Below are 16,900 nucleotides of genomic sequence, written 5' to 3'. Positions count from 1 at the left end.
TTTTCTCATTTTGTAAGCATTTACTGGTTTGTCTACTTTACCTATTTTAAACAATTTAAGTCTTGACCTATTAATGGGTCATAAAGTTAATTTTTAAGATAAAATAAAATTGAATATAAAATATCAGCTAAGTGAGTAGTAAAGGGTAAGTGTCGTATTGTGAAACAGACAACATACGTGTATGCTGGTGCACAACATAAGACATATTTTTTACTCTAGTTTTTAAAGAGTTTGAAAACCACTGCATTAAATTGTCATTTCCTAAGTCAGTGCCTTAGGCCATGCCATGGGGGGCCACCCAAGATGGACGGGTCATGGTGGAGAGGTCTGACAGAATGTGGTCCACTGGAGAAGGGAATGGCAAACCACTTCAGTATTCTTGTCTTGAGAACCCCATGAACAGTATGAACAGGCAAAACGAAGAACTCCCCAGGTCGGTAGGTGCCCAATATGATACTAGAGATCAGTGGAGAAATAACTTAAGAAAGAATGAAGGGATGGAGCCAAAGCAAAAACAATACCCAGCTGTGGATGTGACTGGTGATAGAAGCAAGGTCCAATGCTGTAAGGAGCAATATTGCATAGGAACCTGGAATGTTAGGTCCATGAATCAAGGCAAATTGGAAGTGGTCAAACAGGAGATGGCAAGAGTGAACGTCGACATTCTAGGAATCAGCGAACTAAAATGGACTGGAATGGGTGAATTTAACTCAGATGACCATTATATCTATTACTGTGGGCAGGAATGCCTTAGAAGAAATGGAGTAGCCATCATGGTCAACAAAAGAGTCTGAAATGCAGTACTTGGATGCAATCTCAAAAATGACAGAATGATCTCTGTTCGTTTCCAAGGCAAACCATTCAATATCACGGTAATCCAAGTCTATGATCCGACCAATAATGCTGAAAAAGCTGAAGTTGAACGGTTCTATGAAGACCTACAAGACCTTTTAGGACTAACACCCAAAAAAGATGTCCTTTTCATTATAGGGGACTGGAATGCAAAAGTAGCAAGTCAAGAAATAACTGGAGTAACAGGCAAATTTGGCCTTGGAGTACAGAATGAAGCCGGGCAAAGGTAATACAGTTTTGCCAAGAGAACGCACTGGTCATAGCAAACACTCTGTTCCAACAACACAAGAGAAGACTTTACACATGGACATCACCAGATGGCCAACACCAAAATCAGATTGATTATATTCTTTGCAGCCAAAGATCGAGAAGCTCTATACAGTCAGCAAAAACAAGACTGGGAGCTGACTGTGGCTCAGATCATGAACTCCTTATTGCCAAATTCAGAACTTAAATTGAAGAAAGTGGGGAAAACCACTAGACCATTCAGGTATGACCTAAATCAAATCCCTTATGATTATACAGTGGAAGTGACAAATAGATTTAAGGGACTAGATCTGATAGAGTGCCTGATGAACTATGGACGGAGGTTTGTGACATTGTAGAGGAGACAGGGATCAAGACCATCCCCAGGAAAAAAATGCAAAAAAGCAAAATGGCTGTCTGAGGAGACCTTACAAATAGCTGTGAAAAGAAGAGAAGCAAAAAGCAAAGGAGAAAAGGAAAGATATACCCGTTTGAATGCAGAGTTGCAAAGAATAGCAAGGAGAGGTAGGAAAGCCTTTCCCAGAAATCAATGCAAAGAAACAGAGGAAAACAATAGAATGGGAAAGACTAGAGGTCTCTTCAAGAAACTTAGATACCAAGGGAACATTTCATGCAAAGATGGGCTCAATAAAGGACAGAAATGGTATGGACCTAACAGAAGCAGAAGATATTAAGAAGAGGTGGCAAGAATACACAGAACTATACAAAAAAGACTTCACAACCTAGTTAATCACGATGGTGTGATCACTCACCTAGAGCCAGACATCCTGGAATGTGAAGTCAAGTGGTCCTTAGAAAGCATCACTATAAACAAAGCTAGTGGAGGTGATGGAATTCCAGTTGAGCTATTTCAAATTCTAAAAGATGATCCTGTGAAAGTGCTGCACTCAATATGCCAGCGAATTTGGAAAACTCAGCAGTGGCCACAGGACTGGAAAAGGTCAGTTTTCATTCCAATCTCAAAGAAAGGTAATGCCAAAGAATGCTCAAACTACTGTACAATTGCACTCATCTCGCATGCTAGTAAAGTAATGCTCAAAATTCTCCAAGCCAGGCTTCAACAATATGTGAACCGTGAACTTCCTGATGTTCAAGCTGGTCTTAGAAAAGGCAGAGGAACCAGAGATCAAATTGCCAACATCCTCTGGATCATTGAAAAAGCAAGCGAGTTCCAGAAAAACATCTATTTCTGTTTTATTGACTATGCCAAAGCCTTTGACTGTGTGGATCACAATAAACTGTGGAAAATTCTGAAAGAGATGGGAATACCAGACCACCTGACCTGCCTCTTGAGAAACTTGTATGCAGGTCAGGAAGCAACAGTTAGAACTGGACATGGAACAACAGACGGGTTCCAAATAGGAAAAGGAGTTCGTCAAGACTGTATATTGTTACCCTGTTTATTTAACTTATATGCAGAGTACATCATGAGAAATGCTGGGCTGGAGGAAGCACAAGTTGGAACCAAGATTGCCAGGAGAAGTATCAATAACCTCAGATATGCAGATGACACCACCCTTATGGCAGAAAGTAAGAACTAAAGAGCCTCTTGATGAAAGTAAAAGAGGAATGTGAAAAAGTTGGCTTAAAGCTCAACATTCAGAAAACTAAGATCATAGCATCTGGTCCATAACTATATGGCAAATAGAAGGGGAAACAGTGGAAACAGTGAGAGACTTTATTTGGGCTCCAAAATCACTGCAGATGGTGATTGCAGCCATGAAATTAAAAGACGCTTACTCCTTGGAAGGAAGGTTATGACCAACCTAGATAGCATATTGAAAAGCAGAGACATTACTTTGCCAACAAAGGTCTGTCTAGTCAAGGCTATGGTTTTTCCAGTAGTCATGTATGGATGTGAGAGTTGGACTGTGAAGAAAGGTGAGCGCTGAAGAATTGATGCTTTTGAACTGTGGTGTTGGAGAAGACTCTTGAGAGTCCCTTGGACTGCAAGGAGGTCCAACCAGTCCATCCTAAATCAGTCCTGGGTGTTCTTTGGAAGGTCTGATGTTGAAGTGAAACTCCCAATACTTTAGCCACCTGATGCGAAGAGCTGACTCATTTGAAAAGACCCTGATGCTGGGAAAGGTTGAGGGCAGGAGGAGACGGGGACAACAGAGGATGAGATGGATAATATCACCAACTCAATGGACATGAGTTTGGGTGGGCTTCAGGAGTTGGCGTTGGACAGGGAGGCCTGGTGTGCTGCAGTTCATGGGGTTGCAGAGAGTCGGAGACAACTGAGCGACTGAACTGAACTGAAATGAACTGAAGGTCAGTGACCATGTCTCTGTTACCAGGAACATCCAACAACTAGCAAAGTAGGCACAGAGTAGGCACTCAATAAACAGGAACTACTGTAGAAATTAGTATGTGAGTGAACTATAGAGACATTAAATTGTTGGCAGGAGTGCTACTCTTTGAAGCAGTTTGGCAACCATGGAATGGAAAGAAACAGTAAATCCTTGAGCAGCAGTCTTTGAGACGGGGGAGACATTCACATGTCCATTCACTAAGGCTGCTGTTGCTGCTGCTAAGTCGCTTCAGTTGGGTCCGACTTTGTGCGACCCCACAGACGGCAGCCCACCAGGCTCCCCCGTCCCTGGGATTCTCCAGGCAAGAACAGGGGAGTGGGTTGCCATTTCCTTCTCCAATGCATGAAACTGAAAAGTGAAAGTGAAGTCGCTCAGTCGTGTCTGACTCTTAGTGATCCCATGGACTGCAGCCTACCAGGCTCCTCTGCCCATGGGATTTCCCAGGCAAGAGTACTAATGATTCAGTAAAAGTTGAGATAGACTTATGCAAGATAAAGGAGATAAATAATTGATAGTACAAAACACAAACAGACTTCCCTGGTGGTCCAGTGGTAGAAAATCTACCTTGAAATACAGGGGACATGGGTTTAATTCCTGGTCGGGGAAGTACAAGTTCACATGCATGGAGCAACTAAGCCCCAGAGCCGCAATTAGAGAACCTGTGCACTGCAACAAATGATCTCAGTGATGCAACTAACACCATACGCAGCTTAAATATTTTTTTAAAAAAGCTGGAGAAGAAAAATCCACAGTACAATTAGGGGGCTCAGCTTTAAGGAAGAGGAGGTATTTCTATCTCAGATTGAATGAAATGAGAAAAATTGAAGTAGAAAACATAAGCAGCTGAAGGAGCTCATTTCTGAAAGACTGCTGCTCAAGGGTTTACTGGTGAATGAGAGGCAGTCAACAGAAGTGAGTTGAATCTGACGCCTACAGAACAAAAACAAGTGAAAAACTATAAATATGAAATTGGGCAAATCTGTGTGTGAGCATGCGCGTGTGTGAGCTCAGTTGTGTCTGACTCTTTGCAACCCCACGGACTGTAGCCTGCTAAGCTCCTCTGTCCATGGAATTTTCCAAATAAGAATACTGGAGCAGGTTGCCATTTCCTACTCCAGGGGATGGTCTCCACCCAGGGGTCAAACTCAAGTCTCTTTCATCTCCAGCATTGTAGGTGGATTCCTTACCACTAGCGCCGCCTGAGAAGACACTAATCTGCATGATTATGTGAATTTTCTTCTAGCATCGCCCACCATCTAGTTATATGAGTGGAAAATCAATTGTTGAAAAAAAGAGTGGCTATAATAGGTCAAGAGAAATATGAGAATGCTGGTAAGAAATAGAGATGAAGCAAGAGACTGGAGAAAAGATATTGGCTTAGAAAAGTGCAGTAAGCTTGATTTAGTGGGAGAGAATGAAAGGATAGGGAAATGTAATTAAAAGGGAGAAATTTATAGTTTATAGTATCAAGAAGCCAGGGTTATATTCCCTAGTGGTAAGAAAAAGAACTGTGAGGTCAGAGTGTTCAATATGGTATCCAACCCCAAGATGGTAACAAAAGAAAGAGCTGAAATACAAGTGCAGTCAAGTATAGGGTTGGCCAAAAAGTTTGTTTCGGTTTTTGCATTAACATCTTATGGAAAATCCTGAATGAACCCTTTAGCCAGCCCAGTATTAAAACCAATGAAGACAGACACGGATTTCCCTGGTGGTCCAGTGGTTAAGAATTCACCTGTCAATGCAGGGAACACAGGTTTGATCCTTGGTCCAAGAATATTTCACATGCCCCAGGGTAACCAGGCCTGTGTGCTGTAACTACTGAGCCTGTGCTTTACAGCCTTCGAGTCACAACTACTGATGCCTTCGAGGCTAGAGCCTGAGCTCTGCAACAATGAGAAGCCCACGCATTGCAACTAGAGAAAGCCCATTCACAGCCAGGAATGAAGTTTTTAAAAAAATGCACTGTAAACATTTTAATTTTCTCATCAAAACTGTCAACGTTAAGAAATTTACTTGGAATCACATTATTCCCTTAATTTTTTCACACAGAATATTCCATTTACTGTGTAGCTCATCATCCCCTGGGTATGTTCTATGTAATATACTTGTTAGCACTGTCGTTTCAATTGGGGAAAACTTACTACCAATAAGACTTGAATTTAACTGGTCACATATTTCCAGTGGCAACCAATGATCAGGTGCTTCAATATTACAGACTTCAATTCTCCCATTCTTGACATCTATGAATACTTTAATGTCCACGTGTGACTGTTCATGTAACACAGTGAAGGAAGTATCTACACTGAACTTCGGAGTTTTGCCATATATCCATTCCCAGGTCTGTAGTTCTATGGCTTTGCTGTTTATTCCAGGAAACACTGTCTCGTCTGTTGGGTTTATTAGGTGAATGTGATTATCGATTTGATGAGAAGTAGCATACTCTGTGGCAACAGCATTTATCACTACTTCACAGGTCAGAGTGGGATCTTTTTCCATAAGGTTTTTCACTAAGGCAGGTGTGCTGGCAGTGGCATTGCTCCTGATCCCTTGGTAAGGGCTCTTCAGCAAAGATGATAAGAAGGTCCCGTCAGTACCGCATAGCAAAGTGCAGTGGTGATAAGCTGCATTGTGGCCAATCTTGGAAGCTGTTCCTGAGATTTTAAACTGTCCATCAAGTAAAAGGTCAAATCTTTCAGTAGCCTGCACGTCCAGGTGTGGGTGGACAGCCTTCAAGGCTCTCACAACTAATTTTAGATTCTCCATCCTATCATACTTTTTCTTGGTTGTAAAAAAAGTCAAGTTGATGTTACCCATATCATGGTAGACTGTCCCTCCTCCACTTCTCCTCCGAGCCAGTTTCACACCTTCTTCTCTCATCAGATTCAGGTTACATTCCTGCCAAGGGTTCTGATGCCGACCAATTACCACAGTGGGAGAATTCCTCCACAAGAAAAGGACTGGCTTGCCTTCTAAATTCATATGGTCGTGGATCCAGTCTTCTACAGCCAGATTGTGGTAAACGTCATTGGATATCGACTGTAAAATGAGTCCACTTTTAACTGTGTTTTTAAAGCCAGCTGCTGGGGCCTTGAGATTACAAAGTAACTGGAAGCAATTCTTCATGGAAAATGGGATTAGCATGCTGTCAAAAATGGAAGACAAATTAATGATCAAGAAAAAGAAAATTAAATTCTATTTTGTAGCTATCACTTCTTGGTTATTTGATCCAAACTTATCTAAGTATTCAGTCTGGTTGCTTTTCTTGCCTTTTGGCTTTACCATTAGTCTTTAATAAAACTTCTCCAACAGAGTACTCAAAGGAAATAAATCATACAAACCTCAAATTGTTTTAGCTGAAGTGGAATAAGGGCAGAGATTATTCAAATAATAAAGCTGAAAATAATTATTAATATACCTCAAAGCCAAAGAATTATTTTGAATTCACAGGTAATACACATTCATTGAGAAAAATGAGAAAATACAGACAGGCAAGGAAAAAAAAATCCATACCACCACCACTGGGAAGTAATTACAGTGAACATGTTGGTGTGTACCCATTTTTTTCTGTGCATGTGTAAATCCACATACACTTCCCCACCAGAAGCGTAACCAAACTTTAACTCAATGTTAAACCAATTTTTACATCAGTCTTAATGTGTAATATTTCATTGTCAGATAACACCACCTTTTACTCAACCAATCTCTTAGTTTGTAAGTTTAGGTTGTTTCTAGTCCTTCTGTGTTATCAACAATGAACATCAGTGTATATAGATTTATGTCCTTATAATACTTGAAATGTGATTTCTATTTGACTGTGAGATACATGATTTACTGTCAGCCTGTTTTATTTTGATCAATATTAAATTAGGATGGATCCTCCTGAGGTCAGGGGAGAGGTCAGAGTAGCAAGGTTATTTAGAAAGGTTAGGAACAATTTTATTATGTTTCAACACTTCACACGTTATTTGTTAGCAGTGCTGATGAGTGAAACTACTAGCTATAATAATGAAGTCTTCTGACTAGCTATGATTGTAAAGAAACCATTTAATTCCATTTCTTAGAATGGTCATAATTTTCTTCTAGGTTAAAGGCCTGGGATGGACTGGGGTAGTAAAATCCATAACTAGGCCAAATTATTTTGTAGTTACGTCCTGGAGGAATAATTTCTATGGTAGAGTCTTCATATTTTCATCACTCTCGCTATACCTTGATACTACAGAAAGCGGAACCAGTTTACACTCTATCTAGAAAGATTAGGAGAGGTTTAACAGAGGAAGGGATAACTAAACTGAGTCTCCACATCTGATGCTTTTTACCACGTTGATGGGAGTAGCATATTCCAGGCAAACAGAGTCCTACAACAGTAAGAGGGCCTTGGGGACTCTCTCCCCATGGAGTTCCACTACCAGTCTTCCAGCTCCACTGAAATCTGTGGCTGTGCTGACACGATCCCATCTCTTAGCACTTAACTTATCCAGAGTCTCAGGACGGCCGTGTGCCTGTCTGATTTCGGCTTTTTGGCTCTCGAAGGGCGCGCCAAGGACTGCAACCCCACATGCCTAACTTGGGACCCTCCTGTGTTGAGGATAAACCGGTCCTAACCGTGGAGCCAGGTCCTCCCAAACTCTAAGCGGACCCCGCGGGGCCTGCAGCGCCCCGGGATCGGAGGTGCCCGACCGCTGCCAGTGCCCGGGGCCCACGCTGCCAGCCTGCACCCGCCACGCCTCCGGCTTCACACACCTGCCGCTTCCGGTCGCGCCCAAGCCGCTCGCAGGCCCGTGTGCGAGGTACGCGGGCTACCCGAAGCCCAGCCGGCTGCGCATGCGGCCGCTCTGCCAGCCGCCCAGGCCAGCGTGGGGCGGAGCACCGGAAGCGCCGGGAGGGGCGTGGCTGAGGGTTTCCGGTTGTGGGGGGGCGTCCTGCGGTGCTCCCTCGTTGGCGCCAAGCCCCATCGGAAACAGGGACGCCACTCCCTTTCTAATAATAGCAGTAATTATAGTAGTATCGAAAGTCCTAGAGCCCCAGGCCAGATGGAGGTTCCCCGCGACACAGCCCAGAGCCGGCCCGGGGGATGGAGGAGGTGTCAGCAGGGCGCAGGTAGGCGCGGAGCCGAGTCAGGCTGGAGGGGGCCCGCCAGGTACCCAGAGTAGTCGGGTCGCATGCTCTTCACTGAACATTTATCCAAGCATTGTGCTGAGCTTTGCGCGTCTCATAGTCCAAAGGGCAGGCAAGCAACTCCAGTTGGAAGGGGACGAAACTAAAATCCGTTTTAAAAGACAAATGGCATTTAAAGGAATAAACGCTGGTATTCCCAATACAGAGATGGTAACAGGTAGGAAGGAGATAGCCGGAAAACAAACACACCGAGGGCCATGAACGTCCCCACTCAGGGTATCCCTCAATGCAGTTGGCAAGAACATCCTTGTGGGGCTTAGCCAGATGGGAAATTCCCCCAGCAGGCAAAGTTCTAGGTAACTGTCAGATCAGATCAGTCGTTAAACTGCCTCAAACGCCAGTGGCTTAACGCAACGATTTATTATTTCTATCATGCGAAGAGTTGACTCATTGGAAAAGACTCTGATGCTGGGAGGGATTGGGGGCAAAAGGAGAAGGGGACGACAGAGGATGAGATGGCTGGATGGCATCACCGACTCGATGGACATGAGTTTGAGTAAACTCCGGGAGTTGGTAATGGACAGGGAGGCCTGGAGTGCTGCGATTCATGGGGTTGCAAAGCGTCGGACACGACTGAGCAACTGAACTGAACTGAACATTTATATGGGCAAGGCTTGCTTGGGTGGCTTCAATGAGCATTCAGCACAGGTTGGCTGAGCCGAGGGCTCCACAAGCTTATTCACACGTCTTAGTCACACCCCCGGCAGCTGGTGCTCGCTGGCTGCTGGTGCACTTCCATTCAGGCATAGCCTTCGATGTAGCATGTCGGCCACATTCTCTGTTGGCCAAAGCACCAGCAGAGACAACCCAGAGTTAAGAGGTGGAGTAATGGACCCCTCCTCTTAATGAGAGGAGCCCAAAGAATTTGTCGTCCTTTTTCAGTCTTGGACAGAAATCACTCTCTCCTTTGAATAGAAACCATCGAGACTTGAATTTTGAAGTGAGAATCATCCAAAGTTCGCAGTTAGGTGGTGCGGATACCCCAACCAGGGCTCCATTTAAAGCTACAATAAAGACACAATCCCACTGCTGGGCATACACACTGAGGACACCAGAAGGGAAAGAGACACGTGTACTCCAATGTTCATCGCAGCACTGTTTATAATAGCCAGGACATGGAAGCAACCTAGATGTCCATCGGCAGATGAATGGATAAGAAAGCTATGGTACATATACACAATGGAGTATTACTCAGCCATTAAAAAGAATACATTTGAATCAGTTCTAATGAGGTGGATGAAACTGGAGCCTATTATACAGAGTGAAGTAAGCCAGAAAGAAAAACACCAATACAGTATACTAACGCATATATATGGAATTTAGAAAGATGGTAACAATAACCCTGTGTACGAGACAGCAAAAGAGACACTGATGTATAGAACAGTCTTATGGACTCTGTGGGAGAGGGAGAGGGTGGGAAGATTTGGGAGAATGGCATTGAAACATGTAAAATATCATGTATGAAACGAGTTGCCAGTCCAGGTTCGATGCACGATACTGGATGCTTGGGGCTAGTGCACTGGGATGACCCAGAGGGATGGTATGGGGAGGGAGGAGGGAGGAGGGTTCAGGATGGGGAACACATGTATACCTGTGGCGGATTCATTTTGATATTTGGCAAAACTAATACAATTATGTAAAATTAAAAAAAAAAAAAGACACAATGGATTCTCCTTTATGTTACCCTTTTGATTGAAGTCACTCTGAGTAAGTCTTTCTTGGATTATGCAGGTGGGAATGGATTCTGTGCAAAGTTAGTCCCAGTAGAAGTTTTCCTAGTTATCATTAAAGATAGCCACACAATTGTGTTGCCCTTTGTTTATATTGTTGTAGTTTAGTTGCTAAGTCATGTCCAACTCTTTGGGACCTTTAGACTATCCCACCAGGCTTCTCTGTCCCTGGGATTTCCCAGGCAAGAGTACTGGAGTAGGTTACCATTTCCTTCTCTAGGGGATCTTCTCAACCCATGATCTTCTCAATTCATGTTGCTAGATCCAGTGAACTTTCAGTCTGCATTTACCCTTTCAGTTGACTGCCCCCACCTTAAAGATTGGTGGGCAGTCTTGACATTATCCTGTCTTGGTTTTCCACCAGCCTGTCAACTCTTCCATCGCCTCTGCGAGCTCCCTCAGCACTGGCCAGCTTCTGAATGTTGTAGTTGCTTTATCTCACACTCTACATTCACCCTAAGCAACCTCATTAATTCCCATAACTTTAGACACCACTCCGTATACAACTTTCAAATTGGTATTTTTCATTCCATACACATAGAACTGCCTGCCTTGGAAACTGGTATGTCCAAAACCCGTGCTCCCCAGCTCACTCTTTCTCCTAGAGAACCTTCATGCATCTAGCCATTTTTTTTTTAAACTAGAAACCCTTTCTTTGCCCCACTTTCAGACCATCATGATGTCCTGCCAAACTTCACCTAAACTCTGTCCCCTCGGCCATCATCTCACTTGGACAGTCGTGTCCTTGCCAAAACCATAAATGTCACCTCTTCAGAGAATCTTTCCTAGCTCCCACAGTTAAAAATCAAGTTTAAAAAAATAAAAATCTAGTGTATGTAATGTCTCCTGTCGGTTTGACTGTTTAACTTTTTCTTCATGACACATCACAATTTGTATCTTATATAATTAGTCTGATGTTCTACTGGTAGACAGTAAGCATTACAAAGGTGTTATTATTGTTTCAGTCATTCATTCATGTCCAACTCTTTGCAACCCTATGGACTGTAGCCCATCAGGCTCCTCTGTCAATGGAATTCTCCAGGCAAGAATACTGGAGTAGGTTGCCATTTCCTCCTCCAGGGGATGTTCATGACCCAGGGATCAAACCTGCAATTCCTGCATTGGCAGATGGATTCTATACCATCTGAGTCACCAGGGAATCCCACCAAAGAAGGCAGTTGCTGTTTTATTCCCAATTCTATCCCAAGCACCAAGCACAATGCCAGGTTAGGTGACCAAATGAATGATCTGTGTATTTTTTTGTCTCCCAAAGAATTATGTTCTATAAATGATAAAAAGTGTCATCTTATTGGCTTACATACCTTTCAGTGTTTTTAAACTCTACAAAAACATGTTTAGTTTTTCTCTGATTAACAGAATATTTTTCCTCCTAAAAGATTACTTCTCCTTTTGAGTATGCCTTTTTCCTTTATCAATATTAAGGATATTACTCAACTGGACATTAGAGATCACCATTAAATATTAAAGTACAGGAAAATGTTCAAAACATACATAGTAGAAATATTTACAGGTCACTATCTGTCCAGACACAAGTGGTTTTTAATTTCAGCTAACATTATTTGGGACAATACTGCTGTTTCAAACTACTAGATGTTTCAGTAAGGATGACAAACATATATATATGTTTATATATACATATACGTAAATATGTATATGTATATACACATAAATATGTATATATGTATAAACACATATGTGTGTATGTGTGTATACATACATATATATGTACGTATATGTGTAAAGTTTGAAACAGCATATACATATTTATATATGTATATACATATACATATTTACGTATATGTATATATATGTATGGAGAAGGCAATGGCACCCCACTCCAATACTCTTGCCTGGAAAATCCCATGGATGGAGGAGCCTGGTGCACTACAGTCCATGGGGTTGCTAAGAGTCGGACACGACTGAAGTATATATAAACATATATATATATGTTTGTCATCCTTACTGAAACATCTAGTAGTTTGAAACAGCTGCTGCTGCTGCCAAGTCACTTCAGTCGTGGCCAACTCTGTGCGACCCCATAGACAGCAGCCCACCAGGCTCCCCCGTCCCTGGGATTCTCCAGGCAAGAATACTGGAGTGGGTTACCATTTCCTTCTCAATGCATGAAAGTGAAAAGTGAAAGTGAAGTCCCTCAGCCATGTCCCTTAGCGACCCCATGGACTGCAGCCTACCAGGCTCCTCTGTCCATGGAATTTTCCAAGCAAGAGTGCTGGAGAGGGTTGCCATTGCCTTCTCCAATGCACAAAAGTTTGAAACAGCAGTATTATACATATATATATATACATACATAGTATATATATTTATATACTATATATGTTTATATATAAACATATATATATATATAGTTTTTTAAACAACTAGGCTGTTTTCTTATATTAAATATTGGTGGCATAAAATGGTAACATCTGCAAGATAAATTATTACATTTAGAAAAACTGTTTTGTGAACTCTGAAATGAATTCTGTGTGGGTTAAAAAAAAAGTTTTGAAAGGATGATGTGAAATGTGAAATGCCTCTTTAGCTACCAGTGATTTTTAACAGAACAGAAATGCAAAAATGCAGGAAGATAAAGTACTCTAAAGCAAAATCTCCAGCTGGAAATCCAACATATAAAAGCAATACACCAGAAATCATGGGAAATACTGATGTCAAAGTGGACACTGTTTTTTGGGTTTTGATCACTTGTTTAAGAAATACACTAGAATTAAAATGTTTTGGTGACATTTAAATACCCTTAGACAAAACCTCTGATTTTTGACAAGAATAGAGTGTAATATGAGAGAAATCTTGAATTTGAATTTTGGAAAGTTTCTTCTCTCTAAAGCAACTTTTTTTGAATCAGTTCAGTTCAGTTCAGTCGCTCAGTCATGTCCAACTCTTTGCGACCCCATGAATCGCAGTACGCCAAGCCTCCCTGTCCATCACCAACTCCCGGAGTTCACTGAGACTCATGTCCATCGAGTCAGTGATGCCATCCAGCCATCTCATCCTCTGTCGTCCCCTTCTCCTCCTGCCCCCAATCCCTCCCAGCATCAGTCTTTTCCAATGAGTCAACTCTTCGCATGAGGTGGCCAAAGTACTGGAGTTTCAGCTTAAGCATCATTCCTTCCAAAGAAATCCCAGGGCTGGTCTCCTTCAAAATGGACTGCTTGGATTTCCTTGCAGTCTAAAGGACTCTCAAGAGTCTTCTCCAACACCACAGTTCAAAAGCATCAATTCTTCAGCGCTCAGCCTTCTTCACAGTCCAACTCTCACATCCATACATGACCACTGGAAAAACCATAGCCTTATGTATCATCAAAAGATGCAATCTACATTGATTCATTAACAGTAAAAAATAAGCGATCATCTTCCTTCATTTTGTTAGGTTTTCCTAATAAGGTAAGTCTCTCATTCATCAGGCCCTCTTAGTCAAAAGCCATTTTTGGTTTCTTTAGTAACATACAAAATAAGTTCATTCGACATCTGTCATTTCTATCCCATCACTTTCTGTAACACACATCACTGGACCCAAGGCTTTCTCTGAAAGATATCCTGTGCCAGTGTCTTTGCTCCTTGTAAAGGCTTCTTGATCTGTGTTTTCTAATCTTATTTTCTTGGTGTTTTGAAATAACTGAGTCACTGGCTCCAATTTGCTTTTCTCTGTCCTTTGCATTAAGCGATCACCCACTTTTCAATCCATATGCAAAGCAGAAACTTGAGTAGCAGATTTACTTGGGGAAAACCCCATTGGGACAGCTGAATAAAAATAAGATTGCTGGCACCTCTTAAAGCAGAGGACACGTTTCTTCCTTGATTGCTTGAGGGAAAAACTGTAACAAGAGAATAGAATGGGAATTTCAACTAACTTCAGGCAATGTTTGTTGTAATGGAATGTCATGGTGAGGATGCCAAAAATACACAGTAAAATCTCCTTCCCTTCCTCAGTGTTTCTGTTTTCTTTGTGCGAGGTTTGCAGGCTGTATGGGTTCTCTGAGACTTTTTGTTTTTTTTAAGGAATTCACCAGATGCTCTGTTTTATCTCCTGGCAGAACATTAGAGAACTTCTCTACTTAGTCCTATCATTCTTGTTACAAAGAACTTTAATTTATTATTATTGGATTAAAGAAATTATTATTGAAGGCCAAACATTCTGCTGAAAAAGAATTAAAGATGCTGAAACAATAGATCTTATGAAAATTTACAAATGTTGTGCGTTAATAAAACACTTAAGAGAGTAGAAGGGCAAATCAATGGGAGAAAATATTTGCAAATCATATATATGATAAAAGACTGAAACTCAGACTATATAGAGAACTCAGCAACAACAAAATAACCCAACACAAAACTGAGCAAAGGACTAAAATAGACATTTCTCCAGAAAAGATAGATGAATGGCCAAAATGGCCAATGATAACATGAAAAGATGTTCACCATCACTAATAATTAGGGAAATGCAAATCACAGTTACCAGTTAGATACTGCCTCATACCCATTAGGTTACTATTAAAAAAAAAAAAAAGAAAGAAAGAAAATAACAAGTGTTGTTGATGATGTGGAGAAATTTCAATCTTTATGCACTAATGGTGGGAATGTACAATTGGTACAGCTGCTGTGGAAAAGTTTGACAGTTCCTCAAAAAATTAAAAACAGAATTACCATATGATCTGGCAAACCAACTTCTGGGCCTTTAAGAAATATTTGTACACCCATGTTCAACACAGCATTATTCAAAATAGCTAAAAAGTGGAAGCAACTCAAGTGTCCATTGATAGATCATGGGTAAGCAAGATATGGTGTGTGTATATATATTACTCAGCATTAAAAAAGGAGGAAGAAATTCTGCAATATGCTAAAGCATGATGAATCTTGAGCACATTATTCTAGATGAAATAATTCAGTCACAAAAAGGCAAATGCTGTTTGACTCCACTTATGTGAGGTATCTAGATATCGAATCAAAAATACAGAAAGTAGAATAGTGGTTGCCATGGGGAGTTGTTTAAGGGGTATAGAGTTTCAATTTTACAAGAGGAAAAGAGTTCTGGAGATGAGTGGCGGTGATGACAGCACAGCATTACGAATGTATTTAATTCACTGAACGATACGCCTAAGAATGGCCAGGATGCTACATGTTATGTTATGTGCATTATACCATAACACAAAAAAGTAAAGGAAAAAAGCCTCCAAGAAAGATACAGTACTTTTTATTATGAATGTCCAACTGAAGAGAGATGACCGTGCAACATTGAGGAAAGAGCTTAAAAAGGTTGTAAAAGGAGGGGGGTGTCCACTGAGGTATTGCCTCAATAATGGAGTCAAATTAGCCCTAAATAAAGACCACTATGGACCTAATAAAGCTTAAAAGCAAGCTTCTAAAGCAGGTCTGTCCAATAGGACTTTCTACAATGATAGAAATACCCTTTATGTGTTGTCTAGTATACTGGCCACTAGTCACGTGTGGATGTTGGCATGTGAGAATTCTACTGACCCCCCAACGAAAGCTCGATGTTAGAATTTGAAATGTACAAAGCACAAATGAGGGACTAAATTTTAAATTTTATTTCATTTTAATAACATAAATTCAAATGGCCACACGAAGCTAGTGGTTACTATTTTCAACAGGGCAGTTCTAAAGGATTAAATTGTTTTCAAGTAAACTCACTGCATTTCAGAATAAAACTACACATATTTAAAGGAAAACCAAAATCTTCAGCACCAACAATGTCAAATCTGCAACATCTGGCAGCCAATAAAAATTTGTGTGTGCTCAGTTGCTAAGTTGTGTCTGATTCTTGGACGGTGGACTGTAGCCTGCCGGTCTCCTCTGTCCATGGGATTCTCCAGGCACAAATACTGGAGTGGGTTGCCATGCCCTTAGGGGATCTTCCTGACCCAGGGATGTAACCCTTGTCTCCTGCATCTCTTGCACTGGCAGGCAGATTCTTCACTCTGAGCCACCTGGAAAGCTCAATAAAAACTTGTTGTTGTTTGGTTGCTAAGTCGTGTCCGACTCCTTGTGACCCCATGAACTTACCAGGCATGAAAAGAAGCAGAAGGATGTGACTCATAACTAGGAGGAAAAAATAGGTTAGTAGAAACAATCCCATTGGGATTTCCCTGGTGGCTCAGCAGTAAAGAATCCACCTGTTAATACAGAAGACATGGGTTTGATCCCTGAGATGGGAAGATCCCCTGGAGGAGGAAATGGCAACCCACTCCAGTATTCCTGCATGGGAAAACACCCAGACAGAGGAGCCTGGCGGGCTACAGTCCATAGGACGCAAAGAGTAGGACACGACTTAGCGACTAAAAGAACAACAACAAAGGTGGCGTATGTAAATACTCAAACTCTTCTAATTTTTTCCCTGGAGGAGGTACTTTCCTATCTCCTATGATAATAATCACCTTCACCCCTCAAGCCTTCAACATCATCAGAAAGTTTTGAGGTTTGTACATTTTTCTCTATTTTTTTTCAATTAATGCTAGATAGATCATGAGAACATTTTATTCAAAATAACCTTAGTATCTTAAGAGAAAA

At 41.5% G+C, this 16,900-nt stretch overlaps 3 protein-coding genes across 4 annotated transcripts in view; 1 reads left to right on the top strand and 2 right to left on the bottom strand.

Annotated features, from left to right (window-relative positions):
• Positions 1-5,375: 5,375 nt before the first annotated feature.
• On the bottom strand, positions 5,376-8,313 carry LIPT1 (lipoyltransferase 1). The gene is made up of 2 exons (XM_006075844.4): positions 8,175-8,313; positions 5,376-6,576 (listed from the first exon to the last, which is right to left on the bottom strand). The coding sequence occupies exon 2, from the start codon at positions 6,573-6,575 to the stop codon at positions 5,454-5,456; it is 1,122 nt and encodes a 373-aa protein (XP_006075906.3). The 5' UTR covers position 6,576; positions 8,175-8,313; the 3' UTR covers positions 5,376-5,453.
• A 103-nt stretch (positions 8,314-8,416) lies between these two features.
• TSGA10 (testis specific 10) overlaps positions 8,417-16,900 on the top strand; it is a 108,948-nt gene continuing 100,464 nt past the window's right edge. For both annotated transcript variants that reach the window (XM_044925643.2, XM_044925642.2), the window contains exon 1: positions 8,417-8,531. The gene's annotated coding sequence lies outside the window, so the exon portion shown is untranslated. The remainder of the gene's footprint in view (positions 8,532-16,900) is intronic.
• On the bottom strand, positions 13,836-14,111 carry C12H2orf15 (chromosome 12 C2orf15 homolog). Its single transcript, XM_025262247.2, is given in 1 exon segment — positions 13,836-14,111. A coding segment is annotated over 1 exon segment (276 nt).

The sequence above is a fragment of the Bubalus bubalis genome, chromosome 12 (genome assembly GCF_019923935.1).
Source record: "Bubalus bubalis isolate 160015118507 breed Murrah chromosome 12, NDDB_SH_1, whole genome shotgun sequence".
NCBI classification, from domain to species: Eukaryota; Metazoa; Chordata; class Mammalia; order Artiodactyla; family Bovidae; genus Bubalus; species Bubalus bubalis.
Note: the sequence above shows the minus strand (reverse complement) of the source record. Positions and strands in the feature narration are given on the sequence as shown.

Excerpts from the sequence above, each read along its gene's own strand:
- LIPT1 (XM_006075844.4), bottom strand. The coding sequence starts at position 6,575 with ATGCTAATCCCATTTTCCATGAAGAATTGCTTCCAGTTACTTTGTAAT.